This window comes from Neofelis nebulosa, chromosome 9 (assembly GCF_028018385.1).
Source record: "Neofelis nebulosa isolate mNeoNeb1 chromosome 9, mNeoNeb1.pri, whole genome shotgun sequence".
Taxonomy (NCBI): domain Eukaryota; kingdom Metazoa; phylum Chordata; class Mammalia; order Carnivora; family Felidae; genus Neofelis; species Neofelis nebulosa.
The window spans coordinates 79,057,834-79,080,916 of record NC_080790.1 but is presented as its reverse complement, the minus strand read 5'-3'; the positions used below and the strand labels follow the sequence as shown (position 1 = coordinate 79,080,916).

The following is a 23,083-nucleotide window of genomic DNA, read 5'->3' as shown; positions in this document are numbered from 1 at the left end:
CTGGGACATCTCACATTCTTTACCCTGATTGAAATATTGCCCACTAGGCTTAATCTTGTAAAATACTTTCAGTAGGCATGGCATACATCCTGAATTAACTGTTTTTGCTAGATTAGCATTAATCTTCCTTGACAATTGACATTTTCTCAAACTCTCTGAAGAAACCCACTTCACCAACAGAACAAGGGCATAAGTTACCTAAATCAGGGCCGCCAATGAGACCTAGTGGAAACTCTTCCCTGCTCCTGTGGGACACTGAGAATCTGAATCCACAAAGTATGTGTCAGGGACAGGCTTTGTGATTTGACCCCTCTCCTTCGCCTCCACCTGACCACCTGTCCCTTTACGCAACTGTGTCCTCCTCAGGTGCAGTACTGTTATATAAACAAAGAAACCTGTCACGCAGATGTGTCCTGCAGCTTCTTCTCTTCTCCCAGAGAGTAGTTCTTGCCTTATACTGAAGCTAGAAATCTCTGCCAATAACTTCAAATGTAGGAGGGTGGAGGGGGCGATGGGCCTTTTTCAGACCTCCAACGGCACCATGCCGCATCACCTCTCAATCCCTTCCTTCCTTGCTTTTCTCAGCAGAGCTCACTCAGTGTCTTTGGCACTTTGCAATGTCAGCAGCTCCAAAGAAAGTCCCATCTCTTGGCTTTCTGAGTAACCTTCTAGTACCATTTTTTCTGAACCTATTTCTCACTGATTTTGTGACCTCCTTCCCCATGCCTGTTAAATCTCTGACGACACTCTTTGAATGAAGGGGGAGGTTCACTCTGCCTCCACAAAGGTTCCTGTGCATGCCTGGCCCTCATAAGAGGCAGGTCAATTCTGCACATGAATCTACAAGCCCTGCTGTCACTGACAGGCTGGGCAGCAGAAAACTCCCAGGAACTGCAGGGATCCTCACCACAGCATTCAGCTAACCTGGGCACAGCACAGGAGCTCTGCCTTACCAGGAACTAAGTCCAGCACTGACACACCAGGACTACATCTCCAGAAGGTTCTCATATTAGTTCAACACATACTACTTAGGCCACTTCCCTGGGTAACAAACTTATGCCTGGTTGCTGAGCTAATAAATTCATCATTACCATCATGAACTTCCCCTGGACCATATAAATAATAAAAAGGATACCATTGGTCCCTACGTTGTGCTTTATTTCCCAAGCATACAGAAAATCTGAAGTTAAGATATAAACCACACTGTGTTGTTGCTGTTGTTTATTGTTGTTGCTGTTTTTTCTATCCCAGGTACCTGGAGGGGGTTTTCCTTTCAGTTTCCTTGAATTCCAAGTATTTACACTGTCACCATCCTTTAAGGCAGATGCAGGAAATTCCACGCACTCTGTTCTCTCTGCAAAGGCATGGAATCTGAAACATGAAGAAATTTGCAACATTAGGCTAATCGTGGTATTTGTGTATGTCTATTCATTCTCCCAGGACTATGAACTTGCTCTGCTGTGGTACTGAGCATCTTAGATGTTTCACTGCTTTTCCGTGTACCTGATCAATTCCCCCAAACAAAAGACAGGGAAGCAAAAGAGAAGAGAGAGCTGCAAATGTATTGGGATTTTAACAGATGACTCTTCTCCTCATTAGAGGGTAATTAGGCCAACCAAATTGTATTTATTGACCCTGGAAAAATGATACCTTCTGCTTTATTTATCTTCTGTTCCCAGGTTCAATCATGTCAACACAGTGTTGACAAGCCAACAGTCTAATGAGGCCCCAACAGTGCCTGTGGCCCTGTGGGTTCAGTGTTGAAAGCTGGCGACAACAAGCACCATTGGCTCAACTGTCAATTGCCAAAGGGCTGCAGTCAACTTTAACTTGGCAAACACAAACTTCCCTTGAGTGTAAGCAGAAGCACTAATGAAAAAAATTCTTGTGTGGACTAGTTTTTAAGGCCTGACTCCTCAAAATGTGGTCCCAGGAGCAGCAACAGCACTGGCAACTAGTTAGAGATGCACATTCCTGGGCCCTACCTGGATCTGCTGAGTCAGAATAAGCACTTTAATAAGATCCCTAGGGGATTCGTGTGCATGATAAAGCTCAAGAAGCACTGAGGTAATCTACAAAATGATAGGCTAAGCACACCCATGACACCAATTATCTGGAATCCAAAAAGTCAGTGATAGCAGGTAATTTCTTTCAGATTATCAGAAGATTTCTGGGTAATGCTCCTCCAGCCCCTTAAAGTTCCACCTCGGCCTGTTACTGAGCACGAAGAGAATCCTGAAGCACGAGTTGAGATGGACAGACAGATGCATGGGTGATAGAAGAGATGTGGAGGCTTCTCCTGTGCCACGGGAAGCCTCAGCCCTATTTATTTCTAAAGGGTTTCAGGTAAGACTGGAACAATGACTTGATGGCACTAAACAAGCCAGCCTTGTTCCAATAGCCCCTCATGAGGACAATGGACCCTTAACCTGGCCACTCCTGCCTCCCGCAGGTGCTTCCACCAGAGCGGAAATGGTCAGCTGCTTTTGTCCTGTGACCTCCTTACCCAGCAGAATGGGGAGGGCTGAGGTTTGTCCTACCAGGTCCCACACTCTGAGTGCCCAGGACTTCGGTGCCCAGGACCTGTTCTCCAGATTATAAAAGAGAACAGGGCAGACATTTCCTCTGGCTAATACAACCTTATTTGTGCAAGAAAGCAAAACATGCTTTGCAGCTGGGTGGCTCTGTTTAGACACAGACTCGGGCACAAAGGAACCAAGAGTCCAGCCTCCTTGCAAGCCTGAGCAGCTCAGGGCATGCCCTTTATAGTCCATACAAACTGCACCACAGCTAGAACTCAAAAACCAAAGGTGTGCAGAGGCCAAGCAAGAGACACAGCGGTCTGGCTGGGGGCAGAGCAGGCAGGAGCACTGCTGGTTGTGGGTCAGGCTCATCCACGAGGGCCAAAACAGAGACAGAAAAGCATGTCTATGTGTCATCCTCTTCTGCAAAACTCACTTGATGGTGCTCAGCCTAAACTGCAACTTCTCCCATGTTAAATTATGCCCTAACCCCTCACCTGCCCACAGAAAGTGCCCTACATGAATTAAGCAGAGGACTAGCAAGACAGATGGTCCTGCCAATTCACTTTTACTCTCTCTACTAGCAAAAGTAGGACAGTGCGCCCCCTCTTTATTGGGGGGAGGTGGTTAGGAACCCAAAATTGAAGCACCTAGTGTTAAAAGATTGTCAAAGGGCCCTAAGAGAAGCCAGAGCAGTGGTCCTCAGAGTCACCAGGGGTCTGGTTAAGAATGAATATTCTTGGCCCTCCCTAGAGCTCACAAATCAGGATCTCTGGGGCTGTGGCCAAGATATTTGCATTTTAATCAAACTCCCTAGGCAGCTCTTATTCAAAGTGAATGATTAAATGCATATCCCCAGGATCTCCTCTATTATGTAGAAGTATCAGCCTGTAAGGTGAAGCCCTTGACTTCTGAATTATTATTTTATTTTTTTAAATTTACATCCAAATTAGTTAGCATATAGTGCAACAATGATTTCAGGAGTAGATTCCTTAGTGCCCCTTACCCATTTAGCCCATCCCCCCTCCCACAACCCCCCCAGTAACCCTAGTTTGTTCTCCATATTTAAGAGTCTCTTCTGTTTTGTTCCCCTCCCTATTTTTGTATTATTTTTGCTTCCCTTCCCTTATGTTCATCTGCTTTGTATCTTAAAGTCCTCATATGAGTGAAGTCATATATTTGTCTTTCTCTAATTTCACTTAGCATAATACTATCTAGTTCTATCCATGTAGTTGCAAATGGCAAGATTTCATTCTTTTTGATTGCCGAGTTATACTCCATTGTATATATATACCTCATCTTCTCTATCCATTCATTCCTCAATGGACATTTGGGCTCTTTCCATACTTTGGCTATTGTTGATAGTGCTGCCATAAACATGGGGGTGCATGTGTCCCTTCGGAACAGCATCCTTGTATCCCTTGGATAAATACCTAGTAGTGCAATTGCTGGGTCATAGGGTAGTTCTATTTTTAATTTTTTGAGGAACCTCCATCCTGTTTTCCAGAGTGGCTGCACCAGCTTGCATTCGCACCAGCAATGCAAAAGAAATCCTCTTTCTCCACATTCTTGCCAACATCTGTTGTTGCCTGAGTTGTTAATGCTAGCCATTCTGACAGGTGTAAGGTGGTATCTTATTGTGGTGGCTTTGATTTGTATTTCCCTGATGATGAGTGATGTTGAGCATTTTTTCATGTGTCAGTTGGCCATCTGGATGTCTTCTTTGGAGAAGTGTCTATTCATGTCTTTTGCCCATTTCTTCACTGGATTATTTGTTTTTTGGGTGTGGAGTTTGAGAAGTTCTTTATAGATTTTGGATACTAACCCTTTATCTGATATGTTGTTTGCAAATATCTTTTCCCATTCCATCGGTTGCCTTTTAGTTTTGCTGATTGTTTCCTTCACCGTGCAGAAGCTTTTTATTTTGATGAGGTCCCAGTAGTTCATTTTTGCTTTTGTTTCCCTTGTGTCTGGAAACGTGTTGAGTAAGAAGTTGCTGTGGCCAAGATCAAAGAGGTTTTTGCCTGCTTTCTCCTCGAGGATTTTTATGGCTTCTTGTCTTACATTTAGGTCTTTCATCCATTTTGAGTTTATTTTTGTGTATGGTGTAAGAAAGTGGTCCAGGTTCATTCTTCTGCATGTCGTTGTCCAGTTTTCCCAGCACCACTTTATTCCATTGGATATTCTGTCCTGCTTTGTCAAAGATTGGTTGGCCATACGTTTGTGTGTCCATTTCTGGGTTATTCTGTTCCATTGATCTGATTGTCTGTTCTTGTGCCAATACCATACTGTCTTGATGATTACAACTTTGAAGTATAGCTTGAAGTCCGGGATTGTGATGCCTCCTGCTTTGGTTTTCTTTTTCAGGATTGCTTTGGCTATTTGGGGTCTTTTCTGGTTCCATACAAATTTTAGGATTATCTGTTCTAGCTCTGTGAAGAATGCTGGTGTTATTTTGATAGGGATTGCATTGAATATATAGATTGCTTTGGGTAGTATCAACATTTTAACAATATTTATTCTTCCTATCCAGGAGCATGGAATCTTTTTCCATTTCTTTGTGTCTTCTTCAATTTCTTTCATGAGCTTTCTATAGTTTTCAGTGTATAGATTTTTTACCTCTTTGGTTAGATTTACTCCTAGGTATTTTATGGCTTTTGGTGGAATTGTAAATGGGATTGATTCCTTGATTTCTCTTTCTGTTGCTTCATTGTTGATGTATAGGAATGCAACTGATTTCTGTGTACTGATTTTATATCCTGCAACTTTCCTGAATTCATGAATCAGTTCTAGCAGTGTTTTGGTGGAATCTTTTGGGTTTTCCATATAGAGTATCATGTCATCTGCGAAAAGTGAAAGTTTGACCTCCTCCTAGCCTATTTGGATGCCTTTTGTTTGTTTGTGTTGTCTGATTGCAGAGGCTAAGGCTTCCAATACTATGTTGAATAACAGTGGCAAGAGTGGACATCCCTGTCTTGTTCCTGACCTTAGGGGGAAAGCTCTCAGTTTTTCCCCATTGAGGATGATATTAGCATTGGGTCTTTTGTATATGGCTTTTATTACCTCAAGGTATGATCCTTCTATCCCTACTTTCTTGAGGGTTTTTATCAAGAAAGGATGCTGTATTTTGTCAAATGCGTTCTCTGCATCTACTGAGAGGATCATATAGTTCTTGTCCTTTCTTTTATTGATGTGATGAATCACACTGATTGTTTTCTGGATATTGAACCAGCCCTGCATCCCAGGTATAAATCCTACTTGGTCATGGTGAACAATTTTTTTTTATGTATTGTTGGATACAGTTGGCAAATATCTTGTTGAGGATTTTTGCATCCATGTTCATCAGGGAAATTGGTCTATAGTTCTCCTTTTTAGTGGGGTCTCCATCTGGTTTTAGAATCAAGGTAATGCTGGCTTCATAGAAAGAGTTTGGAAGTTTTCCTTCCATTTCTATTTTTTGGAACAGCTTCAAGAGAATAGGCATTAACTCTTCCTTAAATGTTTGGTAGAATTCCCCTGGAAAGCCATCTGACCCTGGACTCTTGTTTTTTTGGGAGATTTTTTATTACTAATTCAATTTATTTACTGGTTATGGCTTGACCTCTGAATTATTAACAAGCTCCTCAGTCAAATGCGATGAGCAATTAAATTTGGGAACAAATGCTCAAGGGCAGGAATTGTACCCATTTGAGACAGGCTAACTTAGGAAAGGACTCAGTCATTCTCCTTATAACCACATAGGTAGCTGCTCTCCCTCCACAAGGGACCTAAACCTATGCACACAGACAAGGTGGTGGGTATGTTGTAGAATGTAGGCCCTTTTATTATTCAGGTATGATGAGGCCATTAGATCAGTTTAGCTGCCACTGAAAATACAGTTTGCTATTCACAGTCCCTGCTATAGACTGAATTGCATCCTCCGCCCCCTAAATTCATATGTTGAAGCCTTAACCCCCAATGTAACTGTATTTGACCATATTTGGAAATAGAGCCTTAGGAGGTAATTAAAGTTAAATGAGGTCAGAAGGTCCTGATCCAGTGAGATTAATCTCCTTTTAAGAAGATACACCAGAGAGCTTACAGGCATGCTCCTGCTTTCTTTCTCCCTGTCTGTCTGTCTCTCTCTCTCTCCCCCCTCTCTCTCTCTCTTTTTCCCTTCATCCTTCCTACCCTCATTCCCTCCCATGAGAGGATATAGTTAAGAATGCAGCTGTCTACAAGCCAGGAAGAGAGCTCTCACCAGAAACTGAATCAGCCAGCACCTTGATCTTGAACTTTCCAGCCTCCACAAGTGTGAGAAACAAATTTCTGTTGTTCAAGCCACCCAGTCTGTGGTATTTATTATGGCAACCAAAACTGACTACTCAGTTCCCAAGATGAGGGGACACAGCACACCACACCACACAGGGCCACACAGGGCAGCACCAGGAATAGTCAGGAGGCTTGAGAGAACAAGAAGAAAACATAAGCAAGAGTCTTTATTGTGGATTTTGCAGGAGGATGGAATGGGTGAGGGAGAGGAAGCAGGTTTAGGATTGGCTGGCTGAATAATTTCAGTGGGTTCTGGGGTATAGGAGCTACCCCAAGTTGTCTGCTACCTGGCCTGGCTTGCAGTATTGAGTGTGAGTGCCCGTAGGCATCACAGCGGGCTCTGGATCAGTTAACCTGCATACAAAAGTGCACTCCTGGGTCATTTATGCTCCCTAGGAATTAGCTAGCCTTGGAAGGAGCAGTCTTTCCAGGGGCAGCAAGGACCCCTGATGTCAAAGCAATAACAAGGCAAGATATTAATATAGGGTAGAAAAGAAAAGGCCACGAAGACTAAAGACCACTGGAAAGAGGAGAACATAGGAACAAACCAATTAGGAAAACCACTGCTGACCTTGCAGAAGTAAGCAGCTCACTCACTGTCACTCAAGAGCATGTTTTCTGCCTACCTGCTGTGGGTCTTGGCACTCAGATCCTTTAAGAACGCTATAGTGCCTTCTCCTCTGGCATTGAAGGACACTGTGCAGACAGGACATGGGATCTCCAAAGCCTTCTGAAGGAGAAGCTCCTTGGTTTGCTCAGGAATGTCTCCCACCACAAAGTAGTAAATGGATTCCATCTGCAAGACAGTAGTACTGACAATTTATCTCCCTGATGTGCCCCAGCCTTGTACTAAACTCACTGGCAATATATTTTCTACAAAACTGCCTTGGGACAGTGGGGGGCAGCAGGAATAACAGCACTATTCCATGTTTTGTGAGGACATTTAGAGGCTGAAGTCAGGAAGTGAACTATTCAAGGCCTGGTGCCAAGAAGGTCTATTGGCAGTCCTCACGGTCTCAGATATTGCATGGGAAGGATATGATTGGCCAATGGGGAAAATAGCTTCCACTAAGCCCCCGGATACAGTCGACAGGTCAGGAGTGGCTGTTTTCAACATGAAGGAAGTGTTGGCACAGCCGCTGTGGGCAGGAAGCTTATTAACCATCTCCCATGGTGGTGCCAGAACTCTACAAACTCATCTATCCTCAGTCTGAGGCAGAATGGGGGAAGGAGGGCATATTCCCACTGGGTTCATGCTCTGCTCTCATCTCACAAGGAAACACATGCCTGGGAGGTGAGACTGTCCTGACTTCATGCAGCACTGGGCCTTGACTCTCACCAGCATGCCAGGCCATGACGAGAATGAGAGAATGAACAAACCCATGTCAGGAGCCCCACCACACACACACACCAACTTTCAGCTAGGGATATGGGAGATGTATACCTCATCTAGGTAGGAGACAATCCCAAAGTGCTCCCTGCTTAATTTAGAGGCACATGAAATCCACCCAAGGGGGCTGCATGACAAGGTTCCACCTCGACCTCAACCACACTGCTCTTGCTCTTCCTGCAGATTCTGCCTCTCACAGTGTTTCCCCTCCCTGCCAATGAGGGAGGGCAATGAGAACTAATGAGTTCTATGAAATTGGGCAAGTGATAGAACTTCAGTTTCTTCACTTATACAAAGGGAGGTAATACAGTGTCCCTTGTGACTAAGTTTAAATGAGATGACTTCCACTTATGCATGTATATATTTCAGAAAGTTAAAACCCAGCAGCACATATCATCTGAATCTTTCCCTAAAAGCACCCTCATGGATTGTCCCCATGGCTAACTGGGGGAGAACCCCCAGAAAATGAAATGGGTTTGAAGGAAAAACTAGGTGTCACCATCTCCTTAGGACTCCTGAGCCTATCTCTAATCATAAAGCCCTGTGAACTGAAGGTAAATAGTCAGGTGCCTCAGTTCGACTTCAAACTGGGACTCAAACCCACCTGGCACTTATGAAGATGACTTACGGTCAGCTCTCCAGCTGGCTGGGCCACCCTGTTTGCAGCAGCTGGGGCCAACTGTGCCCAGGGAGATGGTGAGAGCAGGGTGGCAGAGGGCCCCAGCTAGGAGGGAGGCCATGGCCAGAGTGGAAGCTGACAGCAGCCTACTCCAGCAACAGCCTTTCTTCCATGGGGCTCCCACACTCATGACTCCTTCTCTCAAGCCTTTCAAACCACGATTTTAAAAAGGACCTAACTGGGGGCACCTGGGTGGCTCAGTCAGTTAAGCGTCTGACTTCGGCTCAGGTCATGATTTCGTGGTTCATGGGTTCAAGCCCTGAGTTGGGTTCTGTGCTGACACCTCAGAGCCTGGAGCCTGCTTCAGATTCTGTGTCTCCCTCTCTCTCTGCCCCTCCCCCACTCACACTCTGTTTCTCTCTCTCCCTAAAGAATAAATAAACATTAAAAAAAAAATTTTAGGGGTGCCTGGTGGCTCAGTTGGTTAAGTGTCCAACTTCAGCTCAGGTCATGATCTCGTGGTTTATGAGTTCGAGCCCCACGTCGGGCTCAGAGTCTGGAGCCTGCTTCGGATTCTGTGTCTCCCTCTCTCTCTGCCCCTCCCCTGCTCATGCTCTGTCTCTCTCTGTCTCAAAAATAAATAAAAAATTAAACAAAAATCTTTTTTAAAGACCTAACAGGGGGTAAAGACTGAGCAATACTACACATTTCTTTCAGCCAGTCACCAAGAGACAGAAAACAAAATAAAACAAAACAACATTAAAGGAAGGAAAAAACAGTGTTCTTCACATTCCTTGTCAGGCAGCTAGTATTATTCTCCCAGCAAATGCATTCTCTTTCCCTTTTTCCCCCATGTTACGCATTACCTTGTGTGAGACAGGTTAAGTAGGCTCCCTTCGGTTGCACTGTTAGTAGTGTTCCAGCTGGGTCAGGGCTCAAGTTTAGCATGAGGACAGGTTCAACCTCACATAAAGATCTAAAGTCACACATGGCCCAAAAGAGGAGTCTTGGGATTCTTTTCTAGGATTTGTTAGCTCAACAAGGGAAGTGGTGGGGGCAAACATCTCTAGGAGGGAGGTCTGTCAGCATCTTCTGACACCATGCATCTCTGTTGCACATTGTGCAAACTCAGCTTCTCTGCTCTGGCAATAACCCAAGAGTCTGAACTCCTTGTGCAGAAATGTTTTTCCCTTGAGATTTCATCAAGCTAAAAATTGATGTAGCCAGCAGTGAGTCAGGATTTCCTTTCCTTTACTCAGGTTATGGGGTTATTCACTATTCATCAAGTTCATTGCTCAGTTTCTTAATTGCCTAGGTTTTCGGTTATCCATGCAGGGTCCATATTTCCTGGGACATGCTCTACAACAAGACCACCTGTCCCACTCTCAGTCACCTCCTACACACTGCCTTCCTGCCTCTCCCTTCCACTCACATAATGACACTGAGAAAAAAAGAAAATAAATATGCTGCTACCTAGCCCATTCCCCCACAAACTGGCAAAACACCTTTTAAAGTGAAATGGCTTTGGGGTCATCTGCTCTTTGGGATGATAAGCCAACACAGATTATTTTATTCAACACTCACAATAGTCCTGTGGAAAATGAATTCTTATTATTGCATCCTGTTTACAGATGAAGAAACTGAGGTCTGGACAGGTAAATTGACCTGGTCTTACAGCTAGTAAATCAAGCTCCCTGACCCCCATAGGAGCTTCTGCCTTTGCTTTCAACCACTTTATTCTGTTGGCTCATCATGGCAAGGCTGGTTACCTCTTAGAGATGGACGTGAATTCCAGAACTGTGTACGTGAGATCATGGGACAGGAAGGTGACCAGAAACAGGCACTGTTTTCACTTCCTTGGCGCCCACACCATTCAAGGCTCCTAGCCCATGAAATCAATGTCACTGACCAGAAATTGGGTGCAGTTGTCTGGCTCAAGGGAACTGTCTTCATTGGAATCCTCTCCCCTTTCCCCAGTACCTCTGAGCTTCTTAGGACAAGGGCCAGTCTTAAGGGTGAGCAACAGCGGGGAGGACCAGGAGCAGTCTTCTCACTGACCAGCATTTCCCTAAATGCTAATCTGCACTGAATTTGATAACACAAGACATAGAAAATATTTTGGGTTCCATTCAGCTATTTTACTGTGAGCCGAAAACTTTACACCACCGAAAATAGGGTGGAACGTTTCTGATTTCACTTGAAATATCTTATTCTGCCTGGGCCATTTGTTCCGCGGCTTCCCACGGCAACCTGCATTCTGCCTAGCCAAGGAAGCCTTGACATCTTCTCAAACACAGGTTTGGGGGAAAAGAAGAACCAGACTGGCAGTGGCTGCTTCTTCCCTGACTGCCCTCTGCCACAGCTTGTCGGAAACCTCTGAGTGTAAAAATCTCCACTCTGCGAGAAGTCAAATGAAAGTCAACCAGAACGGCAACCAGAGGTCTAACAAAATTCTCCTATCCTTCCTAAAATTTTAACCATTTCAACAGTTTTGACCAACTCCAGACCTTGGATCTGACCTCCAGATCTTCCCAGTACCTGTGAGGACTCTTTCCTGATTCAGCCCATTTTGATTTTTCTGATCCTTCCATGGTGGTGACTGCCCTCTTGATATTAACCCAGCTCAGTTCTCCAATCCCTGATAACACCCTTGACCACCATCAACTTTCTGGCCTCCCAGGCTTCCAAGTCTCTGTCTCCACCTACTATCCCCACCAGCCTCATCACACAAGGCTCAGCAAATTCATCGGCCTGGTCCCACACAGACCACTACACTTCAATTCAAAATAATCAAATCTGTACCACAGCATAGTCCATCGGAATTTCTTGGATGCACATCTCGCCCCAACCTCAAAATTATCAACATTACTTCTTTCCCATTCCTTCAATGTACAACAAACACCTATCAAGACGTTGCCAGGCACTGCCATCTCTAGGGACAAAGGTGAAAAGATTTGATACCTGTCTGACCCACTGCCAAGCTCATGATTGGTGTGGCCAGCCCTTCAGTTTACTGTCCAGTGCTGAAGGCTCCTTATGGAATCATGTGGGTCCGTCTCTAATTCACCCCCTTAGCCTCCCAGTGAATGGGATCTTTTTTTTTAAGTAAACAAATGTGTGCCTATCAGCTGGATGGAAGAGAGGCTGAGAGAACACAAAGAGAAACATAGGTGCCCTTTGGGCAGGTAGCCTTCTGCTGAAAGCAGAAGCAAAGCCCCTCAGTTATCTTTCTTAGGCAGCTGGGAATCAGGGTTTTGGATAATCACGCTTCTCTTTTCTAACGACCCCTCACATCCTGGATCAGTAGGCATTCCAGGGCCTCCTGGCACAACACTCCTCTTCATTAAGGCCAAGGAAGCTACCAACTTCCCAAAGACCTATCCTGGGACCACGGGATGCTGCAGAGCAGAAACCCTGGGCTGGATGGCACACCTGGGCTCTGAGGACAATGCCAACCCCTCTAAACTGCCAGACATTTCCTCAGTACCCCACAGGCTACCTTCCCATGAGCCAGGCCTTTTGGCACAGGATACAAGAGTACTTCATCAACAGTGCTCTCTAAGTGCTGCCATCAGAGCTAGGATTAAACAGACCCCACACTGCCTGGCTCCTCTGGATTCAAAGGCTCACCCTCAGTCATCCCTGCCTGTTCAGTCTTCTGGTCCAATCATGGGTACAAAGCCCAGTTCTGGAGGAGGCCAGTAGCCTCTGATTATCCTCCTTCACACTCACCAAGTGCATCAGTCAGCCCTTCCTCCTCAAGTGGAACCTGACACCAAAACCCAACTCCCGTGTTAATCTTTGAACACAAGACAATCCCCACTCTCTTGGTTCTTCTCAGAACTCACTCATAGGAGATGCTAACCCAAAGCAAGTTATCATCAGCAGGATTTACTGTTCAAAAGGTTTCTTAAGCCTTACATATTTTCTATTCAGAGAAAACTACAGCTACATGGGTAAATTTGGAACTCACTGGGGTGGGCATGAGGGGCACAGGTCAGAGAAGCAACCAGTAAGGGAAATCTATTCCTCTCCCTACCCTACATACCTCACAAAACATAGAGAATGGCATTTTAATATATGAGGCAGTTATAGTTACTAGAAATTTCCTATGGACCACAACTAGGTAGAAGCTCTAGGAGGACAGATGCAGTGGTCTGAATCTGTTTTGTATTTGCCATACTCCACAGTCTCTTCTCAAGAGTTTTCAAGTGGCATTTGATAATCAGTGCCTGTTAACCTCTTTCTGGGTTCTTAATCCTCTACAGAACTTCCCTGGCACTCACTAAATTGTTCCATGTTTCCTGGGCTGGGGATGAACTCGAGAAAGGAGAAGCACAAACCAGGGGGAAGTAAAACAGAAAATCAAGGTCACTGGGAAATCTTCAAGTCATGGCAGGTCGCCAGAGTCTGCTATGACTGAGGAAGCCAGGTGAACAAAGAAACAGAACACCCATGTGTGCATCCTAGATCCTGTGAAATGTTCCATTTCTTGAATCTTTATTATAGTGTCCAGACAACTGAAACTTTACAGATGTTTAAACAAACTTGAAAGGCCAAAGAACAAAGTAGCTTGTATTTTGTTCTTTAATGGGAACATTTGTTCCTCTGGCTTCGAAAGGATAAACAATGCATTTCCAATATCAAACCATCATCCCCAGTATCAGTGAAAACAATCTGATGACCACTGGGGGCTAACCTTTCAAGGTGCCAGCACATGGCTTCCTTGCCCAAAAGAAAAGGCTCTTTAACATAGCAGAGAAAAGCTTGAATCTACAGAATCACTGGGTGCCCAGAGCAGAGGAAGCAATTAAGCTTTAATACCAATCAAAAATTAATTGAGTATCTGTATCCCAAAGGAAAGCAGATCTACCCCCACCTGGGGAGCTGAGACTGTCCAAAGGACCCCACCTGTCCAGAGTCCTTGCCCACTAACTTGCCACTGCCCTTCAGGTCCCATCCTTAGAATCACTCACAAAAGCTCATACCCTTGTGGCTAAAAGAACATAAACTACCACTATTTCAGCACTTCTTCTAGGTAAGGCTTTATGTCCAAAGGGTCCTATCAAAAAGCATGTGCAAATGCATTAACATTCAAAAGTGGATGACTCATCTGCATGGATATACTTCACCTTGGAAGGCATGTAACAGACACATTTGTGAAGAAGAGGGACTGGGACAGACTCAGAACACAGATGTGGGGAAACTATTTCCTCGATCTCAGGGTTCTATGAAGAGTCTTCCAGCCTCTCTTCTCCATTAGAGATGGATTGATTTATCTAACTGTCAGGAGAGCAAGAGCAGAATTAAAATATTAAAGATGCACAACTATGCCTAATTCCCTGTCCTTTCTCAATGCTCAGTGGATGTGAGCAGCATGTGGCTCTGCTGGCACTGGTTAAATAAGGGTCTACCCTGTGCCCTGATCACCCAGAGGGAGCCCTGCCAGGCTCAGGGGGCAGCATCATGGAGCCTCATTGTGGTTGGTCCAGCTCAGCCATCATCAAAGTTGCTATTTTGATCCCCACCTGGGGCCCGTCACTGATTTCTCAGTTGGTTCCAAATTCAGAGGTGAACAGGATTTATAGGACTCCTCAATGCCAGTGATGTAGCCTCTGTGGGATGCTGCTGGGAGGGGTAAGGGCTAAGGTCAGTTGAAAGGCAGTATGAGGATACTGGGTATAAAGAGATAAACTTGAAGCCACCTACGTGACCTGGGGCCCACCAGGGATGCACACTTACTGTTTTGTCTTGCCCAGCTTCCAGCAGTGCGTCCAGGCGGCTAGCATGGCTCACAGCCAGCTCAAAAGGCAGTTTTTCAACCCAACTGATGGCAGCAGCTATGGACTGTCCTGTCACAGGAGCAGCATTTTCCTGCCATTTCACAGGCTCCTGAGAAACCCTGAAAGGAATCACATGGGGCTGTCATGGGGCAGTGGGCAACATAGCTATCAGCCCTCAGGCCCACACCTGCGAGCAACAAACACTTAACATCACCAGAGCTGAAGGAAAGAACACGCAGCTCCCAGCCCTTGTTGAAAGTTACCAGCCCTTGTCCCAGACTTTGTTGAAAGTTACCAACAAAATAGGCAAGCTGCTTAAGATGGGTTTGCAAAGCACCATTATCTTTCATAAGTGTACTGACTAGGAAGAACAATGTGTACAGGAGGGTTAAAAAAATCTCAAAAATGGGGGCACCTGGGTGGCTCAGTCAGTTAAGTGTCTGACTTCTGCTCAGGTCATGATCTTGTGGTTCGTGGGTTTGAGCCCCATGTTAGGCTCTGTGCTAACAGCTCAGAGCTTGGAACCTGCTTCAGATTCTGTCTCCCTCTCTCTCTGCCCTCCCCTGCTTACGCTCTGTCTCTCTCTCTCTCAAAAATAAACATTAAAAATCTCAAAAATGCAAACATTAACAGCTGTATTAAAACTATTGAGAGAGTTATTTTCATAAACAGGCAGTTTTATATACAACTATCTTCAATTAATAGTAAATTTATAAGGACTCACAGCATTAATATTTACAAATCAGCAATGATTTCATTATGCTAGAATTTTATTTCTAATTCTTTTAAGACGTTGTTTTCATTGTTCTGAATTCACATCAGTTACCTCTTCTGGATCAAAAATAATATTGAGTTGAGCAGAGCATTAGTTTTTAAATCCTGGGAACATGTGATTAAACAATTTAGTTTGGACTTAGAAAAAAGTGATAGAATCCCCCCAAGAAAGAACAGCCATTTGAATTTATTTATCTCTGGGGTACATGAGTGGCTCAGTCGGTTAAGCATCCGACTCTTGATTTAGGCTCCGGTCATGATCTCACGGTTCATGGGTTCAAGCCCCACATCAGGCTCTGTGCTGATAGCATGGAGCCTGCCTGGGATTCTCTCTCCTCCCCTGCTCTCTCTCTCTCTCTCTCTCTCTCTTAAAAAAAAAAAATAAACAAACTTTGAATTTATATATCTCTGTGTTTATAATTGAACAAATTATATGAATCATACATGCATTCATAATTATAAGAATTATATGAATCTTGGATTAATGAGCCAGCCCGAGCTGTCCCTGATAGCCCACCTTCAGAGACAAAGGCTGCCTCATACCTGTGTCACCTCTGTGTGGCTCCTCTGGGTAGAAATCTGGTTGAGTGGCCTATATGCTACAGAATGTTTCCAAGAAAGTTAAAGCATTGCAAACTTAAGGCTCAATTCCCTCAGTAATATATCTGTCACAGAAATAGGAATCTGGGATAGAACACAATTAAGCAGCATCCCCAAAGATGTTATCTGTTTAGCTGAAACTGTTTTATTTTAAAGAAAAACTCAGTTAGGTAGATGGCCTTCATCCAGATTTTTCCCATCAGAGAGGTACAGCCAATGTTCCACATGAAAAGTTGGCCTTAGAGCCCAAATTCTCTCGAATCCAAAAATCCGTAAATAATTGGTTGTGAAAACTCTGAAATATGGGAAATTCTATAAAGCCAATCACCTGTTGTTCTGATTTAAGAGGGTCAACTTACAGGGGAGTCATAAGCTCAGTCTGAAAAAAGTGTTACTTGTGACAAGGTTGAATTCATTATTTAAGATAAAATCACCTAAAGGATTTTTATGGCCTTAAATATATATTCAATAAAATTCCTATTCTTCTATTTTGACCTTGCTATGCATTGAAGAAAAGTAGGTTTATAAATCTCTTCTCATCTGAAAACTAAGATGCCACATGCAAAGCACATCAAAGTTTTACTGTGGGTCTTCTGCTGGAATTACGTATTCTAGGAAATGACAAGACCTCCTCACTCCCCATAGAACTATGTTAGTTATGTTACTTAACTCCGAATAAATGGAAGCTACTTATGAAGTTTCCCAGAAATATCCTCTTCCTATGGGAACTCACCATATGATATTAAACTTGGCTATGTGAGCCACCTGCTCCTGGAGGACCATTATTAGAGCATCTTGGCACAGATTAAGCTCCTCCTCCTGCATGCTGCCAAAATCCAGCACTATGGTGATGCACTGTTCCAAGATGACACCAAAAATCTGGCGGCTTCTGCTGGTGAGCCAGTCCATCCGCTGCTTGTAGCTCTCCACAGCTTGTGTTAAATATTCCACAAACTGATAGATCAGTTCTGACTTAGCTGTCAACTTCATGGAAATCAAAGCAAAGAACAAAAAACAGAACAAAAACACACCATAATACATCATCTGAACTACCATGCAGCCAAGAACCACAGGGCCCACTGAGTCATGACCTCTGCCATCAAGAATTGGACACTAATAACAATTCTGTAGATGATCCTCTAAACCCCAACATAATCCAGAAGGAAGTGCTTCAGTCTTTCAAGTGAAAACCTTTGGATGATGCCTCACAGAAGAAATGATGATGATGTGATCTATCCAATGTATAACACTTTTTTTAAAAAAATGTGTTTCTAAATTACATTTTATCTTCATAGTTACAGAATTATCTTTACCAGAAAATGTTCAGGGGGCATTTTAAGGAATTAGGTAGAAGAAAAGAACTTTCAAGGAATTCGGTAGAAGAAAAGAGAGATCAGCAAAGGCAGATGGAAAAAAATAAGTCTCTCTAAAAAGTTTTCCTAACACCAAGATGCCAAAAATATTTGTGAGAATGCTTCTAGATTTGCCAGCACACCTGCCTGGCTTCCTCTGAGAGATGTGCCCCAGTGGCGCATCTTCCTGCTCACAACCTGCACCCTGTATCCTCTGTCTCCCAGGCCACACTGCCCCATGCCTGGATCAGTGGATCACAAACACCTGCAGAGGCTGTGCCTGAAAGGTGACAGAGACTTGCAGGCAATTTCTTGTAGACACAAATAAACAATCATTCACACAGACCAGGCACAACTATGCAAGGCCTCTTAGGGTGTAGGGAGGTAGGAGACATAGAAAAGGAATAAGAAAAAAATGTGCCCTATTCTGTGAAGAACCAAATTTTGAAAGATCTGGTACTTATTTTTAACTTCAAAAACCCTCAGAATACCCCTTAAGTACCTAAATTGTTAAGGAAAATGTGTTTTCTGAACACACCATGTAATTCCACATTTTCATGCCTTGGCTCGCGCTGTTCCCTCTGCCTCAAACTGTTTTCCTTCTCTATCTCCTGTGTCTCTCCAGCTTATTCCTCAAGCTCCAGCACCACTTCCTGTTGCTTTCCATGGTTCCTTAGGGCAAAATTCCTAAATCTCTCACCAGCATTCACAGCACTTATTAAAGTTTCTACCACGATACAGAAACCAGGGTAGGACCATGTCATAGGGGCTGTGGAGGTGGTCAGATGGCAAAGACAGATGTTTTCAATAGTTCTGCACTGATTTTCATGTGGTTCAGATAAAAAATATATTTAGCACACCAAACTCAAGATTCTACGGATATTATTGCTAAATTAAAAATATTAAGAACTAACAGGGGTGCCTGGGTGGCTCAGTTGGTTGAGCATCTGACTCTTGATTTCAGCTCAGGTCCTGATCCCAGGGTCATGGGATGGAGCCCTGTATCTAGCTCCACACTGAGCATGAAGCCTGCTTGGGATTCTCATTGGCTCTCTCTCTCTCTCTCTCTCTCTCTGTCTCTCCCTCTATCTCTCTCCTCCACTCACATGCTTTCTCTAAAAGGAAAAAAAAAGAGGGGGGGCACCTGGGTGGCTCAGTCGGTTGAGCGACTGACTTCGGCTCAGGTCATGATCTCACCGTTTGTGAGTGCGAGCCCCGCGTCGGGCTCCGTGCTGACAGCTCAGAGCCTGGAGCCTGCTTCGGATTCTGTGTCTCCCTCTCTCTCTGCCCCTCCCCCATTCATACTCTGTCTCTCTCTGTCTCAGAAATAAATAAACATTAAAAAAAATTTTTAAGAAAAAAAAAGATATAGCAGTCCAGGTGGTACATAGATGTACAGTGACACGAACAAATATCTGTAAAGTGACATGATGGGATATGAGTTTTTGTGAGTTCCCTGTGGTGTACCAGGGTGGGCACAGGGGCAGACACGTTATGAGACTACACGAGTCACGTGTTGAATTGCCGGAATTAAGGACTCCAGTAAGAGGTGCCGCTTGCTATAAAACCACTAGCTATAAAAGTAGCCCCCTGTTCCCTGTGCATTTGTCAGGTAACAGCAGCAGCTCTTGCCTGTCTGCTAACTTCTGTCATACTACACCTTCTTTATTTTCAAGGCAAAACAAAGTACTATTGATATGCGAAGGTTTTCACTTTCTGGTCAATGATTTCATGCACTCATCTCTAACAGGTCAAGTGCTTCCCTTCCCAGGCCCTAAGCCATAACTTTCATAACTCTCCACATGGCCAGAAGAAAGCCTCCAGCCCTGATGAGGCCTGGGCTCCACTGCATCAATAGGAAGCAGTGTGAGCCTCTCCACATAGGCCACTCCCAGACACCAGAAGCATGTCACTGGGCCTATCCATCAAGGGAACTCCGACTTACATTGTATACTCTGCCATCTTCGGGTCTGTAGAACTGTGGAAACAGGCCATCTGCATACCGGGAAGCCACGAGTCTCCCCAGAGAAGACACGTAATCTGTATTTTTATAAAGAAAAGCAGTCAAAATGGTGCATTATCAATGTTTCTTATTTTTATTTCAAAATGATTTTCTCTGACACCATTCAAATTATATCCCGTGACACCAAAAATCTGTGATGCTTGGTATTCTGTCCTAAATAATGAAGTGTTTCTAGGTGCTATGATATATGTTAACTATTTATGACATGCATAACCCTTTAATGCACAAATAAATGGAGAGGAAAAATAAAGTTTGTTTCTTGGTTTCCAGATTCTTCTGTCCAGAACGACTAAGATAGAGGTCAAAAGGCACAGTCTAAAACACAGCTATAACAAATTAATAATTACATTAACTGTAAATATCCTGAGTACAACAATTAAAAGATAGTGATTAGCTGTCTCTGACTGACTTATTTCACTTAACATTATACTCTCTAGCTCCATCCATGCCTTTGCAAATGGCAAGATTTATTCTTTAGGGCTGAATATACATGATTTCACTCATATGTGTAATTTAAAAAACAACCCAAATGAGCAAAGAAAAACAGAGAGAGAGAGAGAGAGAGAGAAACCAAGAAACAGACTCTTAACTATACTCAACAAACTGGTGATTATCAGAGGGTAGGTGGGTAGGGGGAATGGGTAAAATAGGTGATTGGGATTAAGGGGGCATTGTCATGATGAGCACTGAGTAATGTATGGAATTTTTAAATCACTAGATTGTAGGCCTGAAACTAATATAACACTGTATGTATGCTAACTATATTAGAATTAAAATTAAAACTTAATAAATTTAAAAAGAGAGAGAAAAAAAGATAGGCAAAGAGGATTTAAAAAATGACCCAACAATAAGGTGTCTATAATATAATTATATTATATATAATTTATTATATATATAATATATAATATATATTATATAATATAATTATATTGCTTCAAATATAATGACATATATAAGCTAGAAGTATAAAAAGGAAAAAAGATGTCATTTAAGTATTAATAAAAAGAAAGTAGATTGACTATATTAATATCACAAAAGTAAACTACAGGGCAAAGAATATTATTAGGGATATAGCAGAACATTATATAATTATAAAAGTGTCAACCCACCAGGAAGACAGGAAGACATAGCAATCCTAAATGTGTACTCCCTGAACAACAGACTGCAAATACCTTAAGCAAAAATTGATGGAACTGAAAGGAGAAAGAGACAAATTCACAATTATAATTGGAGATTTCAATACTACTCTCTCAACAACTGATAGAATAACTAGACACAAAATCATCAAGGATACTCAACACCATCAACAAACAAGATCTAATTGACATTTACAGAAAATCTACATAACAAAAGAACACACGTTCTTTTTTAAGCACAGAATATATACCAAGACAAAGCATAGCCATGGCTATAAAAAAAAATCCAAAAAATGTAAAAAAACTAAAAGCAAATAGAGTATGTTCTCTGTCCACAATTGAAACAAACTAGAAATCAGTAACAAAAAGATAAGAAAATCTCCAAACTCTTGGAAACTAAATAACATGCTTCTAATAAATCTATGAATCAAAGAAGTACAACAGAAATAAAAAATATTTTAAACTGAATGAAAATACACATATAAAAATGTGAGGAACACAGCTTAAACACTGTCAAGAGGGAACTTTATAGCATAAAGAGGAGATGAAAAGTCTGAAATCAATAACCTAAGTTCCCATTTGAAGAAACTAAGAAAGAATAGCAAAACAAATCCAAAGTAAGTAGAAGGAAATGCATAATAAAGATGAAAGCAGAAATCAAGAAAATTGAACACAGAAAAACAATAGAGGAAATCAATTAAATAAAAACTTGGTATTTTAATAAGTTTAATAAAATTGACAAAGGTAAAAGGAGAGAAGACATGAATTACTGATATTGGGAGTGAAACAGAATATTGCAGAAGACCCTTCAGACATCAAAAGAATAATGGAATACTACCACCAACTCCACACACATATATTAGACAACTTAGATGAAGTGAATTCCACAAGAAGCGCAAACTACCACAACTTTCTTAATCTGAAATAGATCATTTGACTAGCCCTATACCTAAATAAGAAAATGAATTTGTAATCAAAAACTTTTACACCAAAAATCCCCAGGCCTGGATAGGTTCTCTGGAGAACTCTACCAAACACACAAGAAGTAATTAAAATTCTACACAATATTTTCCAGAAAATAGAAGACAAGGGAACATTTTCCAACTCATTCTATTAAGCCCATATTACCCTGATACCAAAAAGAGATAAAGGCAGTTATAAAAAAAGAGATAACTATAGACCAATATCCTTCATTATTATATATGCAAAAGTGTATTAGCTATATTGGTTCAATATTCAAAAACCAATCAATAGAATCAACCAAATTAACAGGCTAGTGAAGAAAACAACCCACATGATCCTTTCAATAGACACAGAAAAAGCATCTGACAAAATTCGACATCCATTCATGATAAAAATTCTCAACACATTAGGAATATAACGAACCTTTCTCAACTTGTTTTTTTTTAATTCTACAAAAAACTTAAAGCTAACTTTATGCTTAATGGTCAAAGATTGAAAGCTTTCCTTTAAGACCTGATGCTAGGTAAGGATGTCCACTCTCACCGCTACTGTTCAACATAGTACTGAAAGTTCTATCCAGCACATGGTAAGACAAGGAAATATAAGGTATATAGATCACAAAGGAAGAATGAAAACTTTCCCTATTTGGAGAGGACATGATGGTCTACCTAGAAATCCCAAGGAATCAAGAGCAACAAAAAAAAATTTTTAGAATTAGTGATTTCAGTAAGGTCACAGGATAGAAAATCAACATTAAAAAATTAGCCAGGGGCGCCTGGGTGGCGCAGTCGGTTAAGCGTCGGACTTCAGCCAGGTCACGATCTCGCGGTCCGTGAGTTCGAGCCCCGCGTCGGGCTCTGGGCTGATGGCTCGGAGCCTGGAGCCTGTTTCCGATTCTGTGTCTCCCTCTCTCTGCACCTCCCCCGTTCATGCTCTGTCTGTCTCTCTCTGTCCCAAAAATAAATAAAAAACGTTGGAAAAAAAAAATTTAAAAAAAAATTAGCCATATTTCTTTATACTAGCAATGAACATGTGGAAACCAAAATAAAAAACACAACAGCATTTACAATTGCTTAGAAAAATAAAATACAAAACATGTGCAAGACATATATTGAAAAGTACAACAGCTGATGAAATAAATAAAAGATGTAAATAGACGGAGAGCTATTCCACATTCATGGACTGGAAGACCCACTATAATAAAGATGTCAATTCTACTTAAATTGATATACAGGTCTGGGATGCCTGGGTGGCTCAGTCAGTTGAGAGTCTGACTTCAGGTTAGGTCATGATCTCAAGGTTCGTGAGTTCAACCCCCGCATTGGGCTCTGTGCTAACAACTCAGAGCCTGGAGCCTAATTCAGATTCTGTGTCTCCCTCTCTCTCTGCCCCTCCCCTGCTCGCACTCTTTGTCTCTGTCTCTCTCTCAAAAATAAAAAAACATTAAAAATTTTTTAAATTGATATACAGGTTTAATGCAATTCCTATCAAAATCCCATCAATATTTAGACATAGACATACTATTCTAAAATTTTATGAAAAGGCAAATAAACTAGAGTAGCTAAAACAATTTTGAAAAAGAATAAAGTGGAGGAATCAGTCTGGCCAAT

The 23,083-nt window shown here is 42.5% G+C and overlaps 1 protein-coding gene across 9 annotated transcripts in view; it reads right to left on the bottom strand.

Moving 5' to 3' along the window:
• Positions 1–23,083, bottom strand: part of VWA3B (von Willebrand factor A domain containing 3B) — a 217,789-nt gene that overhangs the window by 175,943 nt on the left and 18,763 nt on the right. For 8 of the 9 annotated variants that reach the window (XR_009248713.1, XR_009248714.1, XR_009248712.1 and 5 more), the window contains exons 3-7: positions 19,297–19,391; positions 16,733–16,983; positions 14,585–14,744; positions 7,460–7,629; positions 1,256–1,371 (exon numbers count right to left, since the gene is read on the bottom strand). Coding sequence is in view for 2 of the 9 variants with exons in the window: in XM_058684344.1 (XP_058540327.1) it covers positions 1,256–1,371; positions 7,460–7,629; positions 14,585–14,744; positions 16,733–16,983; positions 19,297–19,391 (792 nt within the window). In the remaining 7 variants the exon portion in view is untranslated. The remainder of the gene's footprint in view (positions 1–1,255; positions 1,372–7,459; positions 7,630–14,584; positions 14,745–16,732; positions 16,984–19,296; positions 19,392–23,083) is intronic. The other variant, XR_009248711.1, reaches the window with a different exon arrangement.